The sequence below is a fragment of the Triticum urartu genome, chromosome 7 (genome assembly GCF_003073215.2).
Source record: "Triticum urartu cultivar G1812 chromosome 7, Tu2.1, whole genome shotgun sequence".
Lineage (NCBI taxonomy): Eukaryota > Viridiplantae > Streptophyta > Magnoliopsida > Poales > Poaceae > Triticum > Triticum urartu.
Window position 1 is genome coordinate 594,736,442 of NC_053028.1, and position 23,457 is coordinate 594,759,898.

The following is a 23,457-nucleotide window of genomic DNA, read 5'->3' on the forward strand; positions in this document are numbered from 1 at the left end:
TCCCGAGCGTGCGGCATGGTGTCTGCTTGTGCTCTGCTCCAGCTCGGGCGCGGGCGTGCTCCCATAGAGCGACCTCGACCCCCACAGGCTCGCCGTCGGCGACTCACACGCGTGCGGGCTCCGCGGCGCGACCACACCGCAGTGTGCTAGAGCCGAGGACACCCTTTTATTTCTCCCACTCCAGCAGCCAGCTGACAGGTGGGCCTTTGTGTGCAGGGATTTTTTGCAAAATGCGATGCCACGTCATCCACATTACGCTGAAGAAAAAGGCTAATCCACTATGCACTGCCTGAAAATAAAACTAATTTACAGTAGAATATATTACTCACCTTGGCGACATATTTTTATAGAAGAAACAACTTAAGTCCGAGACTTGAACCTAGGTGGGCTCACTGCAGACTCGCACAGCTTACCAACAGAGCGACACTATGTTTTCCAAACATAGTTATAATAACTTGGAAATTCATCAGGGTTTCTCCGCACATACAAATAATGATTTGGAAATTCAGTAGGGTTTCAACAACATAACTAACTTGGCAATCCAGCAGGAGTTCAAGAAATAAAAACCCGGGAGATTCAGCAGACCACGACAGTACCAAAGGGAATGCCACTAGTGAACATCCGACAGATTATTACTGCTGCACAGGATTACAGCAGCATACACACACATACAAATACTAACGGAGGAGAGGCGAAAGCATCGCTCCAGGCACAACTGAAGGCCGTCACTCAGTCAGTGGCGACCCAGCGGCCGGTTTCTGTGGCCTGATCCAGTCGTGCAGCACCAAGGTGACCCTGTCGTGCTGCTTCACGGAGGAGCCATGCAGGAGCGGGGCGGCGCGGGCGAGGACGCGGTTGTAGTGGACGTACTCCTTCTGCCGGAACCTCTCCTGCTCGGGCAGCATCATCTCGTCCCACTCGGCGTGCAGCTTCTCCGACAGGCTCCAGTCGATGTTGTACCTGGTGGCGCCGAAGCACGTCTGGCTCAGGACACGCCTCGCCAGGGTCTGCAGGTCGGGCACGCGAGCCCCGTGCGTCAACCACCATTCAACTGCGATTTCAGGTCATAAACGTGGTAAGAAGATAGCAATTCATGTAGTATGATAGAACGGGTGAATGAAATGGCGATGATCTCAGTAGGTGTTTGGGTTTGAAAGTTGAAGTGCAAAACAGAAGAAGAGAAAGGCTCCTATACACCACATACTCCAGTTTGCAACATACTAACTAAATAACTATGTTGACAAGCTAGGCTAATTCAGTGAAGTTGATCATTCTACACATTCATCTGTAAACCTTTTATATTTTCTGCTATTTATTTAAACAGCCAGGATGACAAGTTAGGCTAATGCAGAGAAGTTGATCATTATAACATTCTGACTTTGAATACAAGTGCATTATGACATGATATGCTTGACATGCTAACTAAATATGCTGGCGCACTGTATGTTACGGTGCACAAATGCACATATGAGATTTTGTGGAGGACCTCAGAGATTATTCCAGCTCGATCTAAATATTGCAAAAAAGCAAGTACATATGACACATAAAGGCACTACCGTCAGTGGCTTGTTAAGGAGTGGGCATTTTGCAAGAGGTTAGGGTGTAGCTTACCTTGTGGTAATTCCATGATTTGCTGCATTGCTGGATCTGTGTCGAAATAGCCCAACTTCTTCTCATACACTTTCAATTGTGCAGACGCTTTTCTGGCATTGTAATGAGCCTTGCCCAGTTGGATTATACAGGCCGCGATGCCACTGCTGATCTCAGTATCAGGCTGGAATCCAGCTGTGTAAAAGATCCTTGGGTTTAGCATCTGACCAGCAGCATGGAGAGGAGTATGCAAGTAATCATCCCATATCCTATCAATCATACACCAATAAAAGTCACTTTCATCTCCGATATTGAGAGATATCTCTTCTTTTGCTCTATCCATGGCTTCATACAAGATACCCATCGGACAGATATCATATTCCAGTTTATACAACACACTGACAAGTGGGTCTGTAACCTTGACGACTTCTGCAGCAGCATTCCAAAATTCATCATCTGTCTTTACTATGCTCTGGATACGCTTGAACAAGTCAAGACAAGCCCAACCAGAGGAAACCCATACAGGCGAGTTTAACATCTGCACCAGATCTACTCTTGCAGAAACTAACCTCTCTAATGTGATGAACATTGCCACAAATTTTAAATAAGAACTGCTCAAAATCTCCTCCTGAACATACCTTCCTTTCAGTTTCATTGGCAGTGCATGGTCATATAAAAACCATGTAATTTCCCTTGCCTTCATTAGGACTTCACTCACATGCTCGAGCGCTGCTATTTTCTCAAGCAGAAGGTTGATGCAATGGTCAGCACATAGTGTGAAGAAAAAACTATCATATTTATCTAGCACATACTGCCGTGCCATCTGCATATGGGGTGACACGTCATTCATGACAATCTGAACAATGTTATGAGCACCAACATCTTCAACCACGCGAGAAAGCATTGATTCTAGCTCATCAAAGTCCTCAGTGATTTCAGAGACGTCAATGGATCTGAGGAACAGCGTACCTTTGCTGCAGTGCACCAGGACACTTACGAAGCTTTTGGTACACTTGCTCTTCCAACTATGCACAATTACAGTGCAGCCACTTGTTTGCCACTCTTGCTTGAGTTCCTTTGTGCGGTTCTCAGTTTCTCTTAGTTGCTCCTGCAGAACAGCTTCGTACGTAGGCATTACAGCCCCGGGCCCATGGGAAAACACAACCATCTCCTTCAAAGATGATAAATGGAGAACACCAGGCTCAGGTGCAGCTTCGGAGAAGAACTTGCCTATTGACTTTGCTGACTGAGAATCGAAATAATCACTTGTCTCAACCTTGGGTTTCGGTTGACAAGAACTATACGTGATATCCTTGGCCTGCGTCAGATCCGGTTGATAATGAACAAAGCAGCAGTTGTTATTGGACACAATTGGTTGTAGCTGTGGTTGCTGGACTTGAGGAGATGGAAGGGCTGGGTTTGTGTGAGGAACCTCATCATGTTTTTGCTTCAGTCTCTTCGTTTTTCCGAGCATCTGATCTTTCTTGCAATCCACAAGTGAACTCCTTAAGCTTGTCCTGACACTGTCCGGTACTAGGTTGCATGGACGAACATTGCCCTTGATGCCTGCTACATGTTGCTCTAGACGGTTGTAACTACAAACCACCTCACCGCAGTAATTGCAGCTGACTCTGCTGCCTTCTTCATCAATGGTTTTGCCATGCCTTTCTTTTCCATGATTACTTGTCTGAGGACCTTGTGCGGAAAAAACCTGAAGAAAAGCAATGAGAGATACTTCAGTAGTGCAAAAATTAAAATGTCAAATTCCCAAAACATGAGTGCAACATTTCACCAATGATGAGATTTCATCTGCTTCCTGTTAATGACAGCACATAATGTACTACTATTGATGAATTTACCACATGTGAACAGAGAAGACTGTGATCCGACTAAACACTGTATCTTAGAATTTTAAACATAGGGTCACTGGGTGAAACAGTTTGTTCTGTATTTTTTCTGATAAAGAACAGTTTGTCTGTATAACTCTTCAAGAAGAGCACAGAGAGGCATGGTCAACGGCTCATAGTATATTTACCAACAGACTGAAGGCAAGAGCTTCACAAATTACAAGTTCAGGGCAACAAATCTCTGGGCACCGATGCAATGAATTAACAGCAGCTTCAACAGGGCAGTCAACAATTGGCCATTTTCACCATGGTACACTCCAGAAACATGTAACTGTAACTAGATTAGACAGTTGTTCCTCACAAACAGACTAAAATTCGATGCTTACAATCCTGAAGTATTCAAATGAACCATACGAAATAGTTCGGTGCAAGTAAAAGGTTAACTATTTCGGTACTATCCCACAGGACAATTGGAGTAATATTTACCCTTTCAAAGATCAGTGATATGGTATAAACATAAGACTGCATGATGATCTTACAAAGCTAGTAACAATACCCCCTCTGGGACCAATGGCGGGCAGCGACTCTTTTTTCCCGATACTAAAATCCGACAAAATCATAGCGCCTCCCCTCAAAGTTTTAGCAATTCCTTCGAATCGGCTTAAACGCCTTTCGAAATCCAACATGACGCTACCCAACTCCCAAAATCAGACAAAACCTAAAGCGGAGAGAGGGGGATTCTTCCCGGCAGGAAGCCCTGGACAGCATCGCGGGTCACAGCCCACTGCCTATTTCCCTCTCGCCGGCTTCATTCCAGAACAGAAGATCGTGAGGGATTTCAATTACTTACCATTTTTGTCCCCTCCGGCGCGAGAACAAGGAGGGGTTCGCAGCAGGCCGCCGCCGCGCTGCGCAGCACCTCGACCTGCCTCCGAGGCGCTGGGGGCGCCGTCGACGGAGTAGCCGGGGTTTGACGGCGATGAGCCCGATCTCGCGCCCCGCCTCCTCTCCTTTGCTGCGCTGCGCGTCGTGGTCTCTGCTGCGCTCTGGCTTTTGCTTTTATAATCAGCGGGGCGCTCACGGGTGGCAGAGAGGAGGGAGGAGGCGGCGAGGGCGAGGAGGGAACTCGGGTTTTTGGGAAGAGATGAAAAGGACTTTGACTGTTTGCCGTTTCTGAAACTGACGAGACGACGGGTTTCAATCGCTGGACATTCACTGGTGGGTGAGTGGGTGGGTTGGCAACAAATTTTGTTTTTCTACATACCTATATACAAAACAAAATGAATGAATCTATACTCTAAAATATGTCTATATATATCCGTATACACATGCGCATCTTACTCGTATGAGCACCTAATTATTAGGTAAGTCACCTCCCACCGAACGCAAATCACCGGAAGGTTTGGAATAATTCCATGAAAATGCAAGCACCATTATCAAGTCTAAGACTTAAACTCTGTTGGACGGAGGATATTATTGTTCTCCTAATCATCCAACCACACGTTGGTTCGTGGAACAAATTTTGTTGGACAACGACATATCATTATTCGCGAACCAACCTGTGGTTGGATGGCTAGGTGGACAGTGGTATCCCCAGCCCACCATGGTTCAAATCCTAATGCTCGCTTCAGGATTTTCGACGATACGCGTTCAATGGAAGGAGACATTCCCGTCGACTACGAGGTGTCTATGATGACGTCGTAAAATCTCAAGATGATATGCCGGCTCAGTCTCTCAAAGGTGCTCATATGGATAGGGTGTGCATGTGTGCATTCATAGAGGTGAGTGTATGCGCGTATATATGAGGGCTTGTGTTGATGTTAAAAAACATTTTATTCTTTGCGAACCAACATGTGATTGGATGATTAGAGGTACAGTGGTATCTCCAGCGCATCAGGGTTCATGTCTTGGTGCTTGCATTATTTTTTAATTTATTTTAGTATTTCCGGCGATGCGCTTTCAGTGGGAGGAGACTACGATGACTTCGTAAATCTCAAGATGATATGCCGCCTCAGTCTCTCGGAGGTGCTCATAGGGGTAGGATGTGCGTGTGTGCATTCATAAGGGTGAGTGTATACGCATGTATATGAGCGCTTGTGTCTGTACTGATATTCAAAAAAATATTTCATTCTTCTTTACCATAATAATAATAATAATACGCTTTTAATACTTACATCAGCGAATATTCATGAAATCACGATTGCATTGAAATTAGGCAGGATATTAATTGCGCACATATATTAGGTAGGATATTATATACGCATTAATTGTATGACTAGCACTCATGTTGATACTTAGTATAATATTAATTAGGCGTTGAACACGTCAAACGCTCATTATTGGGGCAATCTAGGTCGTTGATTGAACTGGTTTGATGGTCAAGATTGATTTGATACGTCCTTTTGGGTCTTTTATATTAGTATATCTCAAGTACTTCAAAAGAACGTAAGATTTCCATTTCACCTATTTTTCATTCAACTTTTTTATATACATCTCACTCTTTTCTTCTCCTCTTTGATTTTTTTCCTCCGATTTGTGATTTTTCTCCTATCAATTCTCTCTAAAAATAGAATCAATTGTCTCATGTTTTGTTAACTTACCATAAGAAAAACATATTCTGTTTGGTAAGCCATTAAATTCTTAGCAAATAAGTACTTAACAATAAAATCTTTATCTTCTCTACTTACTTAAACAGAACGTAAGGTTCTCATTTGACCTCTTTTGGTCCAACTTTCCTTATATACGTCCCACTCTTTCCTTCTCTTTGATTTTTTCCTCCCATCTCTGTTTTTTCTCCCATCCATCATTCATAAAATAGAATCAATTGTCTCATGTTTTATTAACTTACCATAATAAAAACATATTTTGTTTGGTAAGTATTAAATTCTTAGCAAATAAGTGTTTAACAATAAAATAGCAGGTAAATCATGACGATTGAATAAAAACAATTGCTAGTAACTAGGCCAAAGATGATTGATTTCATGCCATTGGTGGATTGCATCGAAAGAAGAATGACAACAGGTTCCTCCTTCCTCAATCAGTGTGAAAGATTGCAGTTTCTAAACTCTGCTTTGTCCTCTATGCCCATATTCTATCTTCGCAGTTTGCTAGCCCCCCTAGAATTTTAACAACTCGAGAGAATCCAGAGACAATGTCTATGGAGAAAGCATAGAGATGAACCCTCTCCATCTTTAGCAGCATGGGACCTGATTTGTAGGCCTAAAAGCAAGGGGGGGGGTTAGGGATTTTGAACTTGGGGGTCCAGAATATTGCTCTGTTGCTCAAGCATATGCATAAGTTTTTGAACAAGATGGATCTGCCATGGGTATCTCTTGTTTGGAATACATATTATCATGGGAGGGTACCACAGGGTACTGCCAGCTGTGGATCTTTTTGGTGGAAAGATATATTTTGTTCTGACAGATGGAAGCTTGGTGATTATGTGACAACCTTGCAATCAAGGTTTCCAAGGCTATTTTCTTATGTGAAAGATCCATGGATAACTATAGCTGAAGCCTTTCAAGCACATGATATCTCAGATATGTTTCATTTACCTTTGTCTGAACAGGCATATCATGAATATATGGCAATTCAGGCAATGATGACCACTCACAGCAGAGATTTGGATGCAAATGATATCTGGTACTGGCAGGGGACATGCAATGCTTTTAAACCTAAGATATTCTATTCCTTCATGCATTATACCTTGTCATTTAATCCTCTGCTGCTATGGATCTAGAAATCATCATGCACAATGAAAATAAAAGTGTTTTCTTGGATGTTGATCATGGACGGGCTTAACACTAAAGATATGGTTGATAGGAGGCATTGGCATATGGATGATGGGGTTAATTGTGTTCTTTGTCCTTTGTTGACAAGGGAAACCAGATACCATCTTTTCTTCCACTGTAATTTCAGTGTGGGAGTCTGGAATTATCTTCAAATCTATTGGCCACAGGGAGATGATATGAGCAACATTGTGCTGCAAGCTAAACGAGATTTTGCAAAACCTTTCTTCACTAAGGTGGTTTTTGTTGCCTGCTGGAACATCTGGATAGGCAAAAATGCTAAGGTGTTCAGTCATGAAAGGCCTAGCTTTAATAAATGAAGAAGTGCTTTCATCCATGATATTACTCTCATGCGGCATAGAATCAAACATGTCTTTAGAGATGAGTTATTGAGATGGATTTCTTTTTTTGCTTCCTTGAGGTATTGTCTTGTAGTTCACTAGTTTTTTTAGTTCTCTAGTTTTTTACTTTACCACTTGATTACCTCTAGTAATCCATGTAATTTGTAACTCTTTTTGGCAATAAAGTTAAAGTGTTGGGGGGGGGGGGGGTTCCCTAAAGTTTACAGTCAAAAAATAATAATAGGCTGAATTAGAAGCTAGTAATAATAGGCTGAATTTTTCAGTGAATCCCAAGTGAGGTGGTTGTTGTGTTGGATAGATGTGCCCTTGATTGGTTACTTCATTCAACTTCATCAGCATAGACACATAATTCAAAATATCACCTTGGTATAATTCTAGTCACACATAATTCAAAAGATCATCTTGGTATAATTCTAGTCGAATATCTTAACGCACTTATTGCACTTGAACAATAAGATTTTCACATAAGCCTGGAAAATAGGCATTTAGTTCTAATACGATCCTTATAAAAAATATGGTATCAACAGAAACCTTTTATGCTCCTACTAAATAAATTTCTTTCCCTTACCTTTGACTTTAGATATCGTATTCTCCATTCCAAAAGTGGCATCTTAAAGCACATACTACACTTGAACAATGTGATTTTCACGGAAGCCTGTAAAATAGGAATTTAGTTCTTATATGCTCCCTAGAAATAGCAAAAATGGTATCAATAAAAAACATTTATGCTCCTATTGAATAAATTACTTTTCCTTACCTTTGAATTTAGACCTCATCTTCTCCGTTCCAAAAGTGGTATCTTAACGCACTTACTGCACTTGAACAATGAGATTTTTGCAGAAGCCTGGAAAATAGGCATTTAGTTCTAATATTCTCCCTAGGAAAAACAAAAATAATATCAACAGAAACCTTTTATGCTCCTAATGAACAAACTATTTTTCGTTACCTTTGATTCTAGATTTCTTCTTGTCCACTCCAAAAGTGGCATCATAATGGACTTACTACACTTGAACAATGAGATTTTCACGGAAACCTGTAAAATAGGGATTTAGTTCTAATACGCTCCCTAGAGAAGACGAAAATGGTATCAACAGAAACCTTTTATACTCGTACTGAATAAATTACTTTTCCTAACCATTGATTTTGGATCTCGTCTTCTCCGTTCCAAAAGTGGAGTCTTAACGCACTTACTGCACTTGAACAATGAGATTTTCATAGAAGCCTGGAAAATAGGCATTTAGTTCTAATATGCTCCCTAGGAAAAACAAAAATGATATCAACAGAAATCTTTATGCTCCTAGTGAATAAATTACTTTTCCTACGTTTGATTTTAGACCTCGCGTTCTCCGTTCCAAAAGTGGCATCTTACCGCACTTGCTACACTTGAACAATGAGATTTTCACAGAAGCCTAGAAAATAGGCATTTAGTTCTAATATGCTCCCTAGAAAAAACAAAGATGGTATCAACACAAACCTTTTACGCTCCTAATGAGTAAATTACTTTTCCTTACCTTGGATTTTAGACCTCGTCTTCTCCGTTTCAAAAGTGGCATCTTAACACACTTACTGCACTTGAATAATGAGATTTTCGCAGAATCCTGGGTAACATGCATTTAGTTCTAATTTGCTCCCTATAAAAATGGTATGAGTAGAAACCTTTTTTGCTCCTAGTTAATAAATTAATTTTCCTTACCTTTGACTTTGGATCTCGTCGTATTAGTTCGAGATGTAAATGGAGCATGGCCTAATAGTTGGGAAGCGACTGTGGTTCATCGAGAATACGCGAATGGTGCAGCGTGTAGGTGCCTTGGAATACCACAGATCCGACCTAAGAGGAAAACATAGACGATGGCTCACAATTATGAGGGCAAAAATATCAAGAGAGTGGCGGGCAACAGTGGGTGGAGGAGAAGATAGTTAGATCTAGAGAATGTTCGTGGTTGTGGTGGAGGAGAAGATTGTTATGTCTAAAGAGTGGTGGTGGCGGCGAAGGGTGGAGTAGAAGATGGTTAGATCTAGAGAATATTGGTGGTTGAGGTTGGAGGAGAAGATATTTAGGTCTTGAGAGTGGTGGCGGCGGCGGGTGGGGGAGAAAATAGTTAGGTCTAATGTTGATGGTTGTGTCATGTGGGGCGAGGTGGCTTTATAGCTGCGCGGTTTGGGACTAGGAGCGCGGCTGTGATCCGTGTGATGCAGGGTGCGGGGCGTCGAGTGAGAGATGGGTGGCTGGGAATGGGAAAAAGGGTTGCGCCGATACATGACATGGCAGGGGAGGTCTGTTTAATTTTTTAGGGTGAGGTGGGGTGCGGCGATGCGAGGAGGATGTGCATCTCGGGTAGGTGGATGGCAGGTAGGATCAAATGGTTTTTGGATGGATTGTGTTTCCGCACGGCGTTGCTCAGTGCCACAAATTTTCTGATGGATTTCTGGTTGGTGGGCTTGTGAGGTGTGTGCCTGTGACGAGACTAGTGCGAAGGTGTAAACTTGGGTTATTGCTAGAACAATTTGGAAAGCATATTTCTATATCTTTCACGATCAATTGATATCACTGTGTTTCTTTCAAGTATTGTATAACACACCTAAAAAAAGCTACTCCATCTGTTTAATTGATATTGGGTGTTTCGCAACTAGCGGCTGATAGACCTCAAACGGATCTATAATTTTTGTTGTTCTATGATGTTATATTAGCACTTTTGTATATTCTTTGTACCATTTTATATTGTTAATCTGGACTAACCCATTAATTTAGTGCCTAGTGTTAGTTCCTTGTTTCTGCATGATTTTGGTTCTACAGGAAATCAATATCTATGGAGGTCAAAATAACTTGTTGATTTAATTCGATTTTTGGGTAACAGAGGACCCAAGAAGCTTTGGGTAGATCGCTAGGAGCCACAGGGGGGCACACAACCACCTGGCGCGCCCTAACCCTAGGGTGTGCCCTAGGTCGTGTGGGGCCCACCTTCATCGCCCTTTGTCCATTCCACCGCTATAAATTTCCACGAAACCCTCTGCCATATTTATAGAAGAATTTTTCCGCCACCGCAAGTTCCCGTTTCATGAAAATCCAATCTGGAGGCTTGTTCCGGAGATCTGCCGAAAGAGGAATCCATTGCCGGAGGCTCCTTCATCAACCTTGCGGCCTCCATGACTATGTGTGAGTAGTTCCATTAGGACCATAGGGTCCATATAGTAGCTAGATGAATCTATCTCTTTTGTATCTTCAATACCACCAAATGACCCATTGCGCCAATTGGCCTAGAGACCAACTCCAACGTACAAGTTAAGCGAACTATATGAAACCTAGAATGGAAGTCAAGTGAACTATTTGAAGAGACCAAGAAGACAAGCAACTAATACAACAAAAAATAGGTGAATTGTTTGATGGTGCAAAGTGAAGGAAATATGCCCTAGAGGCAATAATAAAGTTGTTATTTATATTTCCTTATATCATGATAAATGTTTATTATTCATGCTAGAATTGTATTAACCGGAAACTTAGTACATGTGTGAATACATAGACAAATAGAGTGTCCCTAGTATGCCTCTCCTTGACTAGCTCGTTGATCAAAGATGGTTAAGTTTCCTAGCCATGGACATGTGTTGTCATTTGATGAACGGGATCACATCATTAGAGAATGATGTGATGGACTAGACCCATCCGTTAGCTTAGCACTATGATCGTTTAGCTTATTTCTATTTCTTTCTTCATGAATTATACATGTTCCTATGACTATGAGATTATGCAACTCCCGAATACCGGAGGAACACTTAGTGTGCTATCAAACATCACAATGTAACTGGGTGATTATAAAGATGCTCTACAGGTGTCTCCGATGGTGTTTGTTGAGTTGGCATAGATCGAGATTAGGATTTCTCACTCGGATTGTCGGAGAGGTATCTCTCGGCCCTCTCGGTAATGCACATCACTATAAAGCCTTGCAAGCAATGTGACTAATGAGTTAGTTGTGGGATGATGCATTATGGAATGAGTAAGGAGACTTGCCGGTAATGAGATTGAACGACGTATTGAGATACCGATGATCGAATCTCAGGCAAGTAACACACTGATGACAAAGGGAACAATGTATATCGTTATGCGGTTTGACCGATAAAGATCTTCTAGAATATGTGGGAGCCAATATGAACATCCAGGTTTCGCTATTGGTTATTGACCAGAGATGTGTCTCGGTTATGTCTACATAGTTCTCGAACCCGTAGGGTCGGCATGCTTAACGTTCAGTGATGATCGATATTATGAGTTTATGTGTTTTGATGTACCAAAGATAGTTCAGAGTTCCGGATGTGATCACGGACATGACGAGGAGTCTCGAAATGGTCGAGACATAAAGATTGATATATTGGACAGCTATATTCGGACACCAGAAGTGTTCCGGGTGATTTCGGAGAAAACCAGAGTGCTGGAGGGTTACCGGAACCCCCTGGGGAACTAATGGGCCACATGGGCCTTAGTGGAGAGAGAGAGGGCCGGCCAAGACAGGGCCGCGTGCCCCTCCCCCTCTAATCCGAATTGGAGTAGGGAAGGGGGGCGGTGCCCCCCTTTCCTTCTCCCTTCTCCTCTCCTTCCTTCCCCCTTCCTCCTCCTAGTTGGACTAGGAAAGGGGAGTCCTACTCCTACTAGGAGGAGGACTCTCCCCTCCTTGGCGCGCCCCAAGGGCCGGCCGGTCTCCCCCTTGCTCCTTTATATACGGGGGCAGAGGGCACCCCTAGGACACACAAGTTGAATATTGATCCTTTAGCCGTGTGTGGTGCCCGCCTCCACCATAATCCACCTCGGTCATATCGTCATAGTGCTTAGGCGAAGCTCTGCGCTGGTAGCTTCATCATCACCGTCATCACGCCGTGGTGCCGATGAAGCTCTCCCTCGACACTCAGCTGGATTGAGAGTTCGTGGGACGTCACCGAGCCGAACGTGTGCAGATCATGGAGGTGCCGTACTTTCGGTACTAGAATCGGTCGGATCGTGAAGACATACGACTACATCAACCGCGTTGTCATAATGCTTCCGCTTAAGGTCTACGAGGGTATGTGGACAACACTCTTCCCCTCTCGTTGCTATGCATCACCATGATAGATCTTGCATGTGCGTAGGGAAATTTTTGAAATTACTGCGTTCCCCAATAGTGGTATCAGAGCCAGGTCTATGTGTAGATGTTATATGCATGAGTAGAACACAAAGGAGTTGTGGCGTGGGTATATACATATTGCTTGCCATCACTTGTTGATTCTTGATTCAGCGGTATTGTTGGATGAAGCGGCCCAGACCCACATTATGCTTACGCTTACGCGAGACTGGTTCTACCGACATGCTTCGCACACAGGTGGCTGGTGGGTGTTGGTTTCTCCAACTTTAGTTGAATCGGATTCAATGAACAGGGTTCCTTCTGAAGATCAAAAAGCAATCACTATACCGTGTTGTGCTTTTTGATGCGTAGGTAAGAACGGTTCTTGCTCAGCCCGTAGCAGCCACGTAAAACTTGCAACAACAAAGTAGAGGACGTCTAACTTGTTTTTACAGGGCATGTTGTGATGTGATATGGTCAAGAGATGATGCTAAATTTTATTGTATGAGATGATCATGTTTTGTAACACAGTTATCGGCAACTGGCAGGAGCCATATGGTTGTCGCTTTATTGTATGAAATGCAATCGCCATGTAATTGCTTTACTTTATCACTAAGCGATAGTGATAGTTGTAGAAGCAATAGTTGGCAAGACGACAACAATGCTTTGATGGAGATCAAGGTGTCAAGCCGGTGACAATGGTGATCATGACAGTTGTCGGTGTCAAAACCGTCGGATCTCGGGTAGGGGGTCCCGAACTGTGCGTCTAGGATCGATGGTAACAGGAGACATGGGACACAATGTTTACCCAGGTTCGGGCCCTCTCTATGGAGGTAATACCCTACGTCCTGCTGGATTGATATTGATGAATATGGGTGTTACAAGAGTTGATCTACCATGAGATCGTGATGGCTAAACCCTAGAAGCCTAGCCTATATGACTATGGTAATGAATGGTGTCCTTTCCGGACTATCCCCTCCAGTTTATATAGACACCGGGGGGATCTAGGGTTTACATAGAGTCGGTTACATAAGAAGGAATCTTCATAGTCGGTCGCCAAGCTTGCCTTCCACGCCAAGGAGAGTCCAATCCGGACTCAGGTATAGTCTTCGGCCTTCATGTCTTCACAGCCCATCAGTCCGGCCCACGGATAATAGGCCGGACGCCTGAGTGAAAGATCGTGGATGTCGCCTAGAGGGGGGGGTGAATATGCGTTTTAAAATAATTACGGTTTAGGCTTGAAAAAATGCGGAATAAACCTAGCGGTTAATTTGTCAAGCACAAAACCTACAACAACTAGGCTCACCTATGTGCACTAACAACTTATGCTAGGCAAGATAAGCAACTATGTGATAGCAAGATATATGACAAGAACCAATATGGCTATCACAAAGTAAAGTGCATAAGTAAAGGGGCTCGGGTAAGAGATAACCGAGGCACACGGAGACGACGATGTATCCCGAAGTTCACACCCTTGCGGATGCTAATCTCCGTTTGGAGCGGTGTGGAGGCACAATGCTCCCCAAGAAGCCACTAGGGCCATCGTAATCTCCTCACGCCCTCGCACAATGCAAGATGCCGTGATTCCACTAAGGGACCCTTGAGGGAGGTCACCGAACCCGTACAAATGGCAACCCTTGGGGGCGGTTACCGAGCCCGTACACTTTGGCAACCCTTGGGGGTGGTCACAGGTACCCGTCAAATTGCTCGGGGCGATCTCCACAACCTAATTGGAGATCCCGACGCTTGCCCAGAGCTTTACACCACAATGACTGAGCTCCAAACACCACCAACCATCTAGGGCGCCCAAGCACCCAAGAGGAACAAGCTCAAGGGTACCAAGCACCCAAGAGTAATAAGCTTCTCAACTTGTAACTTCCACGTATCACCGTGGAGAACTCAAACCGATGCACCAAATGCAATGGCAAGGGCACACGGAGTGCCCAAGTCCTTCTCTCCCAAATCCCACCGAAGCAACAAATGCTAGGGAGGAAAATGAGAGGAAGAACGAAGAAGAGAACACGAAGAACTCCAAGATCTAGATCCAAGGGGTTCCCCTCACATAGAGGAGAAAGTGATTGGTGGAAATGTGGATCTAGATCTCCTCTCTCTTTTCCCTCAAAAACTAGCAAGAATCCATGGAGGGATTGAGAGTTAGCAAGCTCGAAGAAGGTCAACAATGGGGGAAGAACACGAGCTCAAGAGATAAGGTTCGTTGGGGAAGAAGACCCCCTTTTATAGGAGCTCCCGAATCCAACCGTTATGTGCTCAGCCCGAACACGAGCGGTACTACCGCTCCACTGGCGGTACTACCGCTGGAGGACCGGTACTACCGCTGACCGGTACTACCGCTTAGCATGGTCAAAACACCCCAACAAGAGAGAAAAACATGAGCTGAAAAACTGCCAGAGAGGTAGGGCAGTATGAGCGGCACTACCGCTGTAGCCAGCGGTACTATCGTTGGCCGTAGCGGTACTGCCGCTTGGCCCAGCAGTACTACCGCACAAGAGCGGTACTACCGCTCCTACTGCCGCTGAACCCGACATGAGAAGAGCAGGACCCAAAATCGAGGCGGTAGAAGAGTGGCACTGCAGCGGTACTACGGCTGAGAGCTCCAAGCGGTACTACCGCTTGGGCTCGCGGTACTACCGCTGGGACCAGACAAAAGCCACTCTCAAGAAACAAGAACTGCCATAACTTGTTCATACGAGCTCCGAATTGAGCAAACTCAAGCTTGTTGGATACAAGACGACGAGTAGCATCAAAACAATGATCGAGGCAGGGGAGGAATGCCTAACAAAAAGATGAGTGAAACATCCAACCGAGAAGAACCGGCAAAACCTCCAACATCGAAAACATCATAGAAGATGCATGCGAACTCCGTTTTTGATGAACTCAAGCTTGTCATCAAGATGACCATAAGCTCTAAGACTCACAAAGAGAACCAAACAAGAACCAAGAAAGATGATGCAAGGATGCAATGGTTTGAGCTCTCTACGAACGATACGATCAAGCTACTCATCGAGAGCCCCCCTTGATAGTATGGCAATCGTTCCTATAACCCGGTCTCCCAACTACCATCATGAGACCGGTAAAATAGAAAACCTATCAAGGGAAAACCTTTGCCTTACACATGGTCCACTTGAGCTAGATGATGACGATCTTGACTCCCTCAAGTTGGACCACCTTTCTTGATTGGGTTGACTCGATGAAGACTAGTTGATTGCTCCCCCATACTCCACTATGGGTGAGCCACTCTTCCGCACATCTTCACAAGTCCATTGTCACCACAAAGGACGGCAAGCTTCAAGCATTTGATCTCTTCATGATGCTCCACTTGAACTTGCACACCGCAACCTAACCCCACAAAGAACTCTCACGAAGACCATGGGTTAGTACACAAAGCATAATTGACAATGCTTACTATACCAAGGATCACTTGATCCCTCTCGGTACATCTTCTACGCTTTCTGGGTTGATCCCTCTCGGTACATCTTCTACGCTTTGTGGGTTGATAAACTTGATTCACTCTTTGACTTAGTCTTGATCAACCTCTCACAAGACCAATCTTTAGGTAATTCCTTGAATAGCACCTTGGTCGACACAAACTCTCCTTGAAACCAACACATGTACTCCAAGAAAAGCATATGGACAAAACCTTCAAATATAACTCAGGGCAACCATTAGTCCATAGAGATTGTCATCAATTACCAAAACCAAACATGGGAGCACCGCATGTTCTTTCACCGAGGACCCTTTAGTCCAGGACTCCCTCAGTAGCCCCTGAACCTGGCTTAAATGACGAGGAGTTCGGCGTGCAGATTGTCTTCGGCATTGCAAGGCGGGTTCCCTTTTATCCGAACTTCAAAATAGTCTTTTTTTGAAGGTCACCAGGGGAGGGCAAAGCCCTCCACCTGAATTTCCTTTTTCTATTAGATTCACACCTCCGGGGGGGGGGGAGACAGGAAGTTTTACATGGGAGGGAGAGAGAGGGGGGGGAGGATTACCCAATCAACAGAACTATAGTACGGGCTACCTCCCAGGATACGAGAACACCTGCAGCCATCTATCGACGCATGACCATTCAGCTACTTTCAGGCGTCCTCGCCACAGGGCCGAGTCTTCCCTACAGCATGCGAGGAGACGGGCGAGGGAGGGCACCGCCCCATGGAAGACCACGTCATTCCTGTGCTTCCATAGCTACCAGCAGCACAAAAGAGTGAAGGTAGCGCAAGCAGTATCTCCTACCACCCCCGGACGTCAAGATCCTGGATGCGATGATAGTATCCGGACCTGTCACACACACCATACAAAACCGTAGAGAGAATATATATTTTTGCACGAGTCTAATCCGCCGACAGATTTTACAATATGACATCACGCCTATCTGGTCATAATTTTGGACCATTTTTCGTCTGCCGCTCCATGTTTCGAGACGCGGTTGCCATAGGCACTTCTTGTCAAATCATAGATCATGCCCCCTTATTACGGGGTTCTCATCAATACGGGCATGGGTGACCCAACCGTGCCGTTTTGCACGGCCCTTGGGAATAGGAGAGTTCAAGGCGAGTGGGGAGATGCTATACATTCGCGGCCTTTATAAGGGGATAAGGATTCCCTACCTTCACCCACACCTCAGCCCCTCCTCAGCCTTTCCGTCCGTGAGCTCCAGCGCCCAAGTTTCTAGCTTTTCCCTCAACCGAGAAAACACTCCAAAAATGTCCGGATCCAGAGCTGGGGGTAAATGGATGGCCTCCTCCGTCAAGAAGAAGGATATCAAGGCGCTCTGGGAGGCCGGATATTTGGCCAAGGAGATCGCTCACCAACTCCCGGATAAGGGACAAATCGTCCCTACTCCAGAGCCCCACGAGAGGGTTGTTTTCCTCACTCATTTCATCCGTGGGCTGGGTTTCCCTCTCTATCCCTTCGTTCGGGGACTGATGTTTTACTACGAGCTAGACTTTCATGACGTAGCCCCCAACTTCATCCTCAACATCACAGCATTCATTGTCGTGTGCGAGGCCTTTCTCCGCATCCCGCCTCATTTCGTCCTATGGTTGAAGACCTTCAACGTGAAGCCAAAGGTGGTGAGCGGCCAACAAGAAGAATGCGGAGGTGCCATGGTGGGCAAGATGCCTAACGTTACCTGGCCCGAAGGCTCGTTCGCAGAGACGGTGAAAGGGTGGCTGTCGGTGTCAAAACCGGCAGATCTCGGGTAGGGGGTCCCGAACTATGCGTCTAAGGCGGATGGTAACAGGAGGCGGGGGACACGATGTTTACCCAGGTTCGGGCCCTCTCGATGGAGGTAATACCCTACGTCCTGCTTGATTGATCTTGATGATATGAGTATTACAAGAGTTGATCTACCACGAGATCGTAGAGGTTAAACCCTAGAAGCTAGCCTATGGTATGATTGTTGTTGTCCTACGGACTAAACCCTCCGGTTTATATAGACACGGAGGGGGCTAGGGTTACACAGAGTCGGTTACAAGGGGGAGATCTACATATCTGTATTGCCAAGCTTGCCTTCCACGCCAAGGAGAGTCCCATCCGGACATGGGACGAAGTCTTCAATCTTGTATCTCCATAGTCCAACAGTCCGACCAAAGGATATAGTCCGGCTGTCCGAAGACCCCCTAATCCGGGACTCCCTCAGTAGCCCCCGAACCAGGCTTTCACTGACGATGAGTCCGGCGCGCAGATTTTCTTCGACATTGCAAGGCGGGTGCTTTTCCAAATTCTGAATATCTGCTGAGTAGTGTCCGGCTCCCCATAAATGTTGCACTTCTTGGCTTCCACGCCCAATAAGGGCTATCTTCCACGTGTCGAGCGAATGCAAGGAGCCAGGGCATTTTTACATTTGCCACCCTAAACATGTAAGTAAACTTTCTATTAAAGAGACGAGGATTCTTAGATCCAGACCACACCATGCTCCCACGGCGTGTATCAATCGGAGCGCGCTCGGAAAATCCATTCCAACATGGCCAGCCATCGTAGCTCCTCCTCCCGCTCCCGTAGCCCTAAGCCTGGTGATTGGGAGAAGTGTTCCATCCTGCACAACCAAATAGTAGAGTTACAGACCCGGGGATTTCTCCCTCCAGCATATATGGTCCCCGTTCGAGCCGGGCTTGCCACCTATAATGGCGGGGAGCAAGCGGAGAGCCTCCCCAATCCCTCCAAGCGGGAGCGGGTATGCCTTGTCCCTTACTTACTAAGGGGACTTGGATTGCCAATCCATCCGTTCCTCCGCGGGCTCCTGGAGTTTTATGGCCTCCAGTTGCATAATTTCACCCCCGCTTCCATATTACACAGCGCTGGTTATGTTGCCCTTTGCGAGCTGTTTTGGGGCTGCGAGGCTCATTTCGAGCTATGGAAGAGGCTATTCTGCCTTGTGCCCCGTACACAGGAGGGGTCAATATATCAAGTGGGCGGAGCCGAAATATGGTGCATCGCCGGGACCGGATACCTGTCCGATACCCCGAAGAAGACGTCTGAAGACTGGCCTTCGGAGTCGTTTTACATGGAGGACGTCCCCCTTCCAGATCCTATTCGGAGGGGTCTTCCCGAGTTCAACAATGCTCCTCTGAATAAACGCCGAAGCTGGCGCCCGCGGAGCCCCCAGGAGGAAGATAACGGGGAAGTCCTTTACCTGATGGACCATATTAAAGTGCTGGCTCAATCAGGACTGACAATAATCGAGGTTATGTCAATATGTATAATGCGGGGGGTGCAGCCACTTCAATATCGAGGGCACCCCATGTGGCGTTTTAACGAGGAAGATGATGCCACCCGCTGCGGGCGTAAGGGACCGGACTCAGCTACTGCTCTAGCAAAAATTCTGTCCGATTTGTTCAAGGGAGAGGAAGAGGAGTTCATCCGTATTAAGCCACGAGATGGATTCTCCATGTACAACCCTCCAAGCTGGGTGAGCTGTCACTCTTTACTCCCAACCTTCCCGCATTCTTTGTCGTAAATACTCACCTTGCCGTTTCATGGCAGGAACTGCGAAAAGATGTAAGGGAGGTCAACAGCCCACTTCCACAACCGGAGGACCCTAACCGGGCCCTCGATCCCGGACTCGAAGAGGATCCAGATATATTTGTGGAGCTGATAGAAAGGACATTCTATCAACTGAGCTACGATGACGCCATGGTGGCCATCATGGCCGACTATCCTGGGCTACTCCCTGCATCGCATGTAAGAAAAACCGGAGTCCCAACTTCCGAGAAGGATCCCCTTTTATGCACTTCACCTACCGCACACATATGGTGTTTTACAGGGAAGGCCTTCGGGACGCCATGCCGAACCCGTAGTGACTCGCAACAAGGGACACCGAAGCCGGGTAGGCCAAAAAGGAAGGCGGTCAGGACCGAGATGCCGGCGAAGAGGTATGATACAGAACCTCGCTCCGTGGTTGTCGTCCTTCTTAAAATATAACGACATCCATGTTTCCTAGTAGGAAAAACGCTCGCCGGACTATATCCGGAGAGGTCGCCGATCACGCCTCCACCAGTCGGGCTCCAGGGCCGGACATAGAGGCGGAAGCTAACACCGGGCGGACGCCGAATGCTCCTCCTACAGAGGATGCGGACAGACTATCCGCTACAAATTTCGAAGTGGAGAGCGCCATGAATCACATGCGTCACCGGGCCGTACTCTGTGACGCTTGTTTCTCCCAAGAGGCGTTCGATGCCTTCAACTCAGCAGACGCGTACATCCATGCTGCTCAAAACGGTCTAGCCAGAGCGACAAACCGATATGTAAGGGATATACGGGTAAGAAAATCTGACGATTATATATATCAGTAGCCCCTGAGACTTGAAACAATTGACACAACTAATTTAAGGATCATTATTTGTGCAGGTTCTTACAGAGAAGAATACCCAATTGTCTCAAGAGCTGGAAGAGTGCAAAGCCCAGCTACGGGCCACGGTTGCCACGTTGAAGGAGTCCGAGAAGGCCCCCTCTGGTAACACTCGTTTCCATTGTAAAGAATGACAGGTACCAGATAGTATGCAGCATGCATGTAAATCTAACAATAGATGATGCAGATGACACCGGAGTGAATCCGGAGGCCGTGCCGGAGAATGCGGAACATGCTGATCGATAGCTAAATGCTGGCAAGCGCGTGCTTACGCGGGTCAGGCAGGAGAAAAATAATCTCCAGGACGCCATTGCCCAGCTAGGCCTGGAACTGAAAGATGTCAGAACCCAGCTTGCGGACTCCGTGAAGGGGAATAAGCGGCTTCGACGCGACATTTTCAGTAAGTGCTTGAACGCACTTTTGAAAGAGTTCGGCGAAGAAGACGGCTAATAGAGTTATGTCCGCAGATATGCTGACGGGTCGTCCCGCGGAGGAGATGCCCGGGTCTGCGGGTGATCTTCTACCAGAGCTCTCACAACTGCATGAACAAGTTCGGCAGGTGATGGAGGGTATTGCCCAAGCCTTGTGGCCGTCCGCGTCCCCGCTAGGAGGCATGGGGGAGCTTATAGAGAAGCTCAAGGGAGCGCAACGGCGCTTCCGATTATGGAAGATATCAGCCTGCCGACAAGGTGCAAGGGAAGCCAGGGCCATGGTGAAGATGCGATATACCAAAGCTGACCCAAACCACATGGCCGAGGTCGGACCTGTGGAGCCCGATGGGAAAGAGATCCCTATCAGTTTGGTGTATGACCAAGTAGAATTAGCCGCAAAGTATTCCCAACAGGATTGTAGGCTAGACAGCCTGTTGGATGGTATAGAAGAATAATTTAATTAGTCTTAGTGACTGTGTACTTCAAGTGACATATATAATGTCCCTAGCCGGATTTTAAATCATTTGTCATGGCGGACCTTTTCGCTTCGACCTCTGGACCCGATAGTCTGGAGTGTATCCGAATACCCGCGTGGTTATGTAAAAAACGGGGTATGCGTGGAAAGAAGGCGTAGGGGTCATCAGTGCTTGAACAAACAAGTACCCAACTAGCTATGTTATATTACATGGATAGTAAGAAACATCTTCCAGGGAGAATAGTTCCGTTAAGGGTTCCTTTCCCTGGGTACGCATGCCCTAATGTGCATGTCGGAACTGCGAAAAGAGACGCAGGCTATAAACATCTGGGGGCATGTATCAAAATAAATAAAAGTCATCTTTTGTTCACCGACCGAATATTCCCTTAAGAACGCTAGCTTTCGGCTTCACCCAGTCTGAGGTACACATCTGGCTGACCCGATAGTAACAATCGCAGAGGTGCTCCCCTTATGCCCTAGCCGAATTAACGGGAACGTAGGGCATAAATACAAGAGCCAGGCAACCCAGCTTGGCCAAAACTTTAGTGATATCGATGCATATAATGGCGAAAAAAGGTACATGTGGAAGAATAACACATGTGTGGGGCATAAAGCCTAGAAAATAGTTATATTAAGCTTCTGTATAAGAAGCCCCCAAGTATAATGAGCGCGGTTAGCGCGTCAAGATTGTGTAACCAAGACAAAAGTTTAGCCTTTTAAGGCCTTGAGGAGAAGAAAAAAGAATAGAGAAAGAGAGAAAAGACAGATAATTGATATGCAAAAAATTAACGGAGGTAAGGAGACGAACATAGGGTCTGGCAGTAGGTGTAGAATCTTCAGAGTCTGGCTGCATTCCATGGGTTTGGCTCGAGTCGATTGTCCGATGCATCCCGCAGACGGTACGCTCCACTGGTCAGAACCTGGTCAATAATGAAGGGACCTTCCCATTTGGAGTTGAGCTTGTTCTTTTCTTCTCCGGCAGGCGTAGAACTAGTTCGCCAATGTTATAGGTTTTGGCCCATACTTCTCTGCCTTGATACCTTCGAGCCTGTTGTTGATAGAATGCGGAATGGGCTTTTGCCACGCCGCGCTCCTCCTCTAGGGTGTCCAAACTGTCCTGCCGATCGAGCTCGGCCTCTTTTTCTTCATACATGCGCACTCGAGGTGAGTCATGAATTATGTCACAAGGCAGAACCGCCTCTGCATCGTACACCATAAAAAACGGTGTGTATCCGGTAGTGCGATTCGGCATGGTCCGCAGCCCCCATAGTACGGAGTCGAGCTCCTCTACGCAGTGCGTGTTTGATTCCTTTAAGGACCGCACTAATCTGGGTTTGATGCCGCTCATGACAAGACCATTTGCTCGCTCGACTTGACCGTTAGTTTGCGGGTGATAGAAAGAAGCATAATCGAGCTTGATGCCCATGTTGCTGCACCAAAATTTTACCTCGTCGGCTGTAAAGTTCGTGCCGTTGTCAGTGATGATGCTGTGGGGGATGCCATAACGGTGTACAACCCCAGATATGAAGTCTATCACCGGTCCGGATTCAGCTGTTTCACGGGTTTGGCTTCTATCCATTTGGTGAATTTATGCACCATGACTAGTAAGTATTTTTTCTTGTGGGTTCCCCCTTTAAGGGGTCCGACCATATCAAGCCCCCAAACCGCAAAGGGCCAAGTAATGGGGATTGTTTGGAGAGCGGTAGGCGGCATATGGCTTTGGTTTGCAAAAAGCTGCCAACCGACGCAATGTTGGACCAGATACTATGCATCTGCTCGGGCCATTGGCCAATAGAAACCTGTACGGAAGGCCTTGCTTACAAGGGCCCGGGCTGCGGCGTGATGGCCGCCGAGTCCAGCATGGATTTCTGCCAAAATCTTCCGCCCTTCCTCTTTGGAGATGCACCTTTGAAGGACTCCGGTAGTACTTTTCTTATAAAGCTCTCCCTCGTGGACCTTGTAGGATTTAGGTCGCCGCACTATGCAGCGTGCCTCATTTTGGTCCTCGGGTAGTTCCTG

The 23,457-nt window shown here is 46.1% G+C and overlaps 1 protein-coding gene across 1 annotated transcript; it reads right to left on the reverse strand.

The window, feature by feature from the left end:
* Nucleotides 1–427: 427 nt before the first annotated feature.
* Nucleotides 428–4,592, reverse strand: LOC125524244. The gene is made up of 3 exons (XM_048689320.1): nucleotides 4,288–4,592; nucleotides 1,612–3,301; nucleotides 428–1,051 (listed from the first exon to the last, which is right to left on the reverse strand). The coding sequence occupies exons 1-3, from the start codon at nucleotides 4,288–4,290 to the stop codon at nucleotides 726–728; spliced, it is 2,019 nt and encodes a 672-aa protein (XP_048545277.1). The 5' UTR covers nucleotides 4,291–4,592; the 3' UTR covers nucleotides 428–725.
* Between the last annotated feature and the right edge of the window lie 18,865 nt (nucleotides 4,593–23,457).